Source organism: Cyclopterus lumpus, chromosome 13 (assembly GCF_009769545.1).
Source record: "Cyclopterus lumpus isolate fCycLum1 chromosome 13, fCycLum1.pri, whole genome shotgun sequence".
Taxonomy (NCBI): Eukaryota; Metazoa; Chordata; class Actinopteri; order Perciformes; family Cyclopteridae; genus Cyclopterus; species Cyclopterus lumpus.
Genome location: NC_046978.1, coordinates 19,351,996 through 19,359,495, shown reverse-complemented (window position 1 = coordinate 19,359,495; position 7,500 = coordinate 19,351,996). Strand labels below are relative to the sequence as shown.

At 50.1% G+C, this 7,500-nt stretch overlaps 1 protein-coding gene across 1 annotated transcript in view; it reads left to right on the top strand.

Annotated features, from left to right (window-relative positions):
• Positions 1–7,500, top strand: part of sorl1 (sortilin-related receptor, L(DLR class) A repeats containing) — a 47,203-nt gene that overhangs the window by 35,952 nt on the left and 3,751 nt on the right. Inside the window, exons 29-41 of the mRNA XM_034549067.1 lie at positions 197–328; positions 1,224–1,358; positions 3,487–3,639; positions 3,725–3,895; positions 4,821–4,949; positions 5,258–5,384; positions 5,465–5,634; positions 5,741–5,853; positions 6,123–6,227; positions 6,310–6,376; positions 6,828–6,910; positions 7,022–7,112; positions 7,189–7,379. Coding sequence (XP_034404958.1) covers positions 197–328; positions 1,224–1,358; positions 3,487–3,639; positions 3,725–3,895; positions 4,821–4,949; positions 5,258–5,384; positions 5,465–5,634; positions 5,741–5,853; positions 6,123–6,227; positions 6,310–6,376; positions 6,828–6,910; positions 7,022–7,112; positions 7,189–7,379 — 1,667 coding nt within the window. The remainder of the gene's footprint in view (positions 1–196; positions 329–1,223; positions 1,359–3,486; positions 3,640–3,724; positions 3,896–4,820; positions 4,950–5,257; positions 5,385–5,464; positions 5,635–5,740; positions 5,854–6,122; positions 6,228–6,309; positions 6,377–6,827; positions 6,911–7,021; positions 7,113–7,188; positions 7,380–7,500) is intronic.

The window sequence follows — 7,500 nt, the reverse complement described above, 5'->3', positions numbered from 1 at the left end:
CTTTCCATCAAAAACCCTGAACCTGAACACTCGGATAGCGCTTCAATCTCACACACATTTTCACTGTTTCTCTACAAATTCCGCTTCATATCCTAAATGTCACGTCTGCATATTTAGTTGTATTTATTGTGTGTTTGTGCAACCCTTCCCGATGGCCCCGTGTGTGTGTGTGTGTGTGTGTGTTTTCTCCCGTCAGCCACGCCGTCTGAGTTCGGCAAAGTGTGTGACGCCTACACCTTCCAGTGCGCCAACGGAGTGTGTGTGAGCCTGGAGTGGAAGTGTGACGGCATGGACGACTGTGGGGATTATTCTGATGAAGCCAACTGTGGTGAGTACAACACAACAACACAGGAATACACACAATGTGCACATGTTAAATACAACATAACAACACAATGTGTACATGTTAAACACAACAGGAACACACAATGTGTACATGCACATGTTAAACACAACATAACAACACAATGTGTACATGCACATGTTAAACACAACACAATGTGCACATGTTAAACACAACATAACAACACAATGTGTACATGCACATGTTAAACACAACATAACAACACAATGTGTACATGCACATGTTAAACACAACACAATGTGCACATGTTAAACACAACATAACAACACAATGTGTACATGCACATGTTAAACACAACATAACAACACAATGTGTACATGCACATGTTAAACACAACATAACAACACAATGTGTACATGCACATGTTAAATACAACATAACACAATGTGTACATGCACATGTTAAATACAACATAACACAATGTGTACATGCACATGTTAAATACAACATAACAATGTGTACATGCACATGTTAAACACAACATAACAACACAATGTGTACATGCACATGTTAAACACAACATAACAACACAATGTGTACATGCACATGTTAAACACAACATAACAACACAATGTGTACATGCACATGTTAAACACAACATAACAACACAATGTGTACATGTTAAACACAACATAACAACACAATGTGTACATGCACATGTTAAACACAACATAACAACACAATGTGCACATGTTAAACACAACATAACAACACAATGTGTACATGCACATGTTAAACACAACATAACAACACAATGTGCACATGTTAAACACAACATAACAACACAATGTGTACATGCACATGTTAAACAAGCACACAAAGTGCACGTGCACGTGCTAACCGCTCACTTCCTGTCCAGCGGCCCCCACGGAGCTCCCCGGCTGTTCGCGGTATTTTCAGTACGAGTGCAGGAACGGCCGCTGCATCCCGACGTGGTGGAAATGCGACGGAGAGAACGACTGCGGGGATTGGTCCGACGAGGCCCAGTGCACAGGTACACGCCCACAAGGATACACACACGGCCACAAGGACACAAGGACACACACACACGCCCACAAGGATACACACACGGCCACAAGGACACAAGGACACACACACACGCCCACAAGGATACACACACGGCCACAAGGACACAAGGACACACACACACGCCCACAAGGATACACACACGGCCACAAGGACACACACACACGCCCACAAGGATACACACACGGCCACAAGGACACAAGGACACACACACACGCCCACAAGGATACACACACGGCCACAAGGACACAAGGACACACACACACGCCCACAAGGATACACACACGGCCACAAGGACACACACACACGCCCACAAGGATACACACACGGCCACAAGGACACAAGGACACACACACACGCCCACAAGGATACACACACGGCCACAAGGACACACACACAAGGACACACGGCCACAAGGACACACACACACGGCCACAAGGACACACACACAAGGACACACACACACACACACAAGGATACACACACACACAAGGATACACACACACACACAAGGACACAAGGACACACACACAAGGACACACACACAAGGACACAAGGACACACACACAAGGACACAAGGACACACACACACACACACAAGGATACACACACACACAAGGACACACACACAAGGACACAAGGACACACACACACAAGGACACACACGCACACACACAAGGATACACACACTCGGCCACAAGGACACACACACACGTCCACAAGGACAGACACACACACACACACACACACAAGGCCACAAGGACAAACACACACGGCCACAAGGACACACACAAGGACACACACACACACACACAAGGATACACACACACACAAGGACACACACACACACACACAAGGATACACACACACACACAAGGATACACACACACGGCCACAAGGATACACACACACGGCCACAAGGACACACACACACGGCCACAAGGACACACACACACACACACAAGGATACACACACACAAGGACACACACACACAAGGATACACACACACGGCCACAAGGATACACACACACGGCCACAAGGACACACACACACACAAGGACACACACACACACACACACACAAGGACGCACACACACAAGGACCCACATACACACACACAAGGACGCACACACACAAGGATACACACACACGGCCACAAGGACACACACACACACACGGACACACACACACAAGGATACACACACACGGCCACAAGGACACACACACACACAAGGACACACACACACACACACACACACACAAGGACACACACACACACAAGGATACACACACACACACACAAGGATACACACACACGGCCACAAGGACACACACACAAGGACACAAGGACACACACACACACAAGGATACACACACACACAAGGACACACACACACACACACAAGGATACACACACACGGCCACACAACCACAAGGACACACACACACGGCCACAAGGACAGACACACACACACACACACACACACACACACACAAGGATACACACACACGGCCACAAGGACACACACACACACACACACAAGGATACACACACACAAGGACACACACACACACAAGGATACACACGCACGGCCACAAGGACACACACACACGGCCACAAGGACACACACACACACACACACACACACACAAGGATACACACGCACGGCCACAAGGACACACACACACACACACACACACAAGGACACACACACACAAGGACACACACACACACACACACACACAAGGACGCACACACACAAGGACGCACACACACAAGGACCCACACACACACACACAAGGACGCACACACACAAGGATACACACACACGGCCACAAGGACACACACACACACACACACAAGGACACACACACACACACACACAAGGACACACACACACACACACACAAGGACACACACACACACAAGGACACACACACACACACACACACACAAGGACACACACACACATGGCCACAAGGACACACACACACGGCTAATATATTTTAATACTATAATAAAATATTTTAAATGATATAATAATATATATTTTTGAATGAATTATTGCCTCCGTCATTAAACTCCGCCCCCCAGGTGGAGGCACCCCCCACACCGTGGCCCCCGGCCTCTCCACCTGCGCCCCCAACCGCTTCCACTGCGGCTCGGGGGCGTGCGTCATCAACAGCTGGGTGTGCGACGGCTACGCCGACTGCCCCGACGGCAGCGACGAGCTGGGCTGCCCCACAGGTAGCGCCGCCCGCCGGGTTCTTCTTCTCTCCCCTGAATGTTGGCGGGGAGGAGAACCCAAAACGTGACGTTCTTTTCTCAACAGCGGCCAACGGCTCCGTGACGGCGGCGCCCGCGCCCACCGAGGCCCCGCCCTCCCCCACGCGGTGCCTCCGGGGTCAGTTCCTGTGTCGCCGGCCCCCCCGCTGCATCCCGGACTGGCAGCGCTGCGACGGCCAGAACCACTGCCGGGACGGGTCCGACGAGGCCCAGTGCCGTGAGTCCCTGAAGGCTGTGACGCCAGAACACAAAGAAGCAGAACCAGAAGTAGAACTAGAAGTAGAACCAGAACCAGAAGTAGAAGTAGAAGTAGAAGCAGAACCAGAAGTAGAACCAGAACTAGAAGTAGAAGTAGAACCATAACCAGAACCAGAAGTAGAACCAGAACTAGAAGTAGAACTAGAAGTAGAACCAGAACCAGAAGTAGAAGTAGAACCAGAACTAGAAGTAGAACCAGAAGTAGAAGTAGAACCAGAACCAGAAGTAGAAGTAGAAGTAGAAGCAGAACCAGAAGTAGAAGTAGAAGTAGAACCAGAACTAGAAGTAGAAGTAGAACCATAACCAGAAATAGAAGTAGAACCAGAACCAGAAGTAGAAGTAGAACCAGAACTAGAAGTAGAACTAGAAGTAGAACCAGAACCAGAAGTAGAAGTAGAACCAGAACTAGAAGTAGAACTAGAAGTAGAACCAGAACCAGAAGTAGAAGTAGAAGTAGAACCAGAACTAGAAGTAGAAGTAGAACCAGAACCAGAAGTAAAAGTAGAACCAGAACTAGAAGTAGAACCAGAACTAGAAGTAGAACCAGAACTAGAAGTAGAACTAGAACCAGAAGTAGAAGCAGAACCAGAAGTAGAACTAGAAGTAGAACCAGAACCAGAAGTAGAAGTAGAACCAGAACCAGAACCAGAAGTAGAAGCAGAACCAGAAGTATAAGCAGAACTAGAAGCAGAACCAGAACCGGAAGTAGAAGTAGAACTAGAAATAGAAGTAGAACTAGAAATATACTTTATTAGTTCCACAGCGCTGACGTTATCTCTATTAGTTAGCTAATATTAATTAATAAGTATTAGCTAATACTAATTAATATAAGAGGTTCATGTATTTAGACCTGTTCTTCTTAATAAACGCCCTCCCCCCTGCAGCCACCAGGGGGCCTCTGTCCTGCGGTAACGGGTCGCGCTGCGCCGACGGCGAGGCCTGCGTGCCGGACGGCGAGCGCTGCGACGGCTTCCTGGACTGCTCCGACCACAGCGACGAGGACAACTGCACCCGTAGGTTCCCCCCAAAGCCAGTCTGTGTACTTTGAGGTACTATCGAGGTACTTTGAGGTACTTTGAGGTATGTCTTCGTAGTCGTGTACCGGCTCCAGAAGGTAAAGCGGTGAGAACATTTTAAATATAACCTTCACTCAACCTCATAGAGATTCTTTTAGGGGTCTAAAATTCATCCACCGACTCTGGAGAAGAAGCTCAAAAACAACAACAACAACAACATCCCTTTTAAGAAGCTTTTAGTATTGGAATCAGTGCAATGCTGCCACCTGCTGGCTGCTGGTATTTATTTCCCTCTGTTCCCCCAGAGGACACCCTGGCCTATAAGGTCCAGAACCTCCAGTGGACACCGGACTTCTTCGGTGCCATCACCCTGACGTGGTCTCGCCCTAAAAACCTCCCGCTGGACTCCTGCTACTTCCTCATCTACTACAGGTGAGCTGCCGTCACCCGTCGCACCCACTCACAGATCCATCACGTGAACCCATTAACGCCGCCGGGTGGTCCGCCTCCAGGCTCGTGGGCACCCAGCAGTGGACCATCATGGACACGCACAGCAACAAGACCAGCTACAAGCTGACGGTGCTGAAGCCGGACACCACCTACCACGTCAAGGTGCTCACCCAGTGCCTCAGCAGGCTGCACAAGACCAACGAGGCGGTCACCGTGAGGACGCCGGAGGGACGTGAGTGGAGAGCCAAACCACAGGGTTCAATATCATTGACTTCCTGTTTCTAAAACGCACACACACACACACTTTAACGAGTCTGTGTTGGCCCCGCCCCCTGCAGTGCCCGACCCCCCCAGGAACCTGCAGCTGTCCTGTGATAACGGCGAGGACGGGATGGTGGACGCGTCCTGGAGCCCCCCGGACAAAGGCCACGGCCTGGTCCGGGAGTACATCGTGAGTTCAAGACAAACAAACATGGCCGCCAGCGAGGACTGTGAGGTTTATAGTCACGGATCACAATAAACAGGGTAGCAAATATATACATATGTATGAATATTATAGGGATTTATTTTTTCTATTTGTTTTAGTAGCTCGTCAACAAGGTTCTAGACTCTTTCTTCCACTTTCGTCCCAAAAATCAAAAGTTCAAAATGTCAACTTTTCGATTTGTTATTGTTGTTTTCAATACAATTCATGTGTGTGTGTGTGTGTGTGTGTGTCAGGTGGAGTACAGTGAGCGAGGAGCTGTGGACTGGACGTCCCAGAGATGCTCCACAAACAGCAGCGCGGTGAAGGAGCTGCAGCCGGACACGCTGTACCGGTTCAGGGTGAGAGACTGTTGTGGTGTCATCGTGTGTTAATGTTGTTGTTGTGTTGTTGTGTTGATGTGTTGATGTTGATGTTTCTCAGGTGGCAGCAGTGACCAGTCGAGGTGTGGGCAACTGGTCTGAGGTGAAATCCATCACCCCTAAGAAAGGTACAGCGAACAACACCGCCCCCTACTGGTGGAAAGAAAAGCTTTCTGTTACTGAAGCAGTTAAAAAAGAAAGTGGAAAATAATAATAACAATAATAATAATATCCATTTCAAGGCATCATAGCCTCTCAGTGAAGGACTCAAGGCCTCATAGTCTCTCAGTGAAGGACTCAAGGCCTCACAGCCTCTCAGTGAAGGACTCAAGGCCTCATAGCCTCTCAGTGAAGGGCTCAAGGCCTCACAGCCTCTCAGTGAAGGACTCAAGGCCTCATAGCCTCTCAGTGAAGGGCTCAAGGCCTCACAGCCTCTCAGTGAAGGGCTCAAGGCCTCACAGCCTCTCAGTGAAGGACTCAAGGCCTCATAGCCTCTCAGTGAAGGGCTCAAGGCCTCACAGCCTCTCAGTGAAGGACTCAAGGCCTCATAGCCTCTTTAACTTCCTTTCTGACCTGCAGCTCTTCCTCCTCCCTCCGTCATCGCCGACAGCATCACCGCCGACTCCATGAGCCTCTCGTTCAGCTTCAACTCCCAGTACGAGGTGAGAGAGTGAGAGGGTGAAGAGTGAGAGGGTGAGAGAGTCTCCCTGAAGACGAGGTCTGTGCCCATGACACTGACATGCCCCCCCCCCCTCTCTCTCTCTCTCTTTCAGGTCAAACAGTACGTAGTGATTCTGTCCTGGCAGTTTGATTCCCACGTCAAGGAGGGCAAGAACTTCACCGTCACGGAGCGGATCCTTAAAGGTACGGCGCTCGTCTCCTCGTCTCCTCGCCTCCTCGTCTCCTCGCCGTTGAACACTTGTCCTTGCTTCGTTTCCAGCCACCAACCTGACGGCGGGCACGCTGTACGAGGTGGCCGTGTGGGCTCACACCAGCATCGGGGACAGTCCCACCGCGCTGTCCCACCACCAGACCGCCGGCGCCCAGCCGGAGAGGCCCTTCCTCAAGACCCGGGCCCTCAACCAGACGGCCGTGGACTGCAGCTGGACCGTCAACGGCACCGGCGCTCAGGTACCCGGGTCCTAGGAGGCGAGCTGCGCTCTATAAGGATGCTCACAAGGATACAAGGATGCTCACAAGGATACAAGGATGCTAACAAGATTTCATTATTCATAACCACGGTCACTGACCC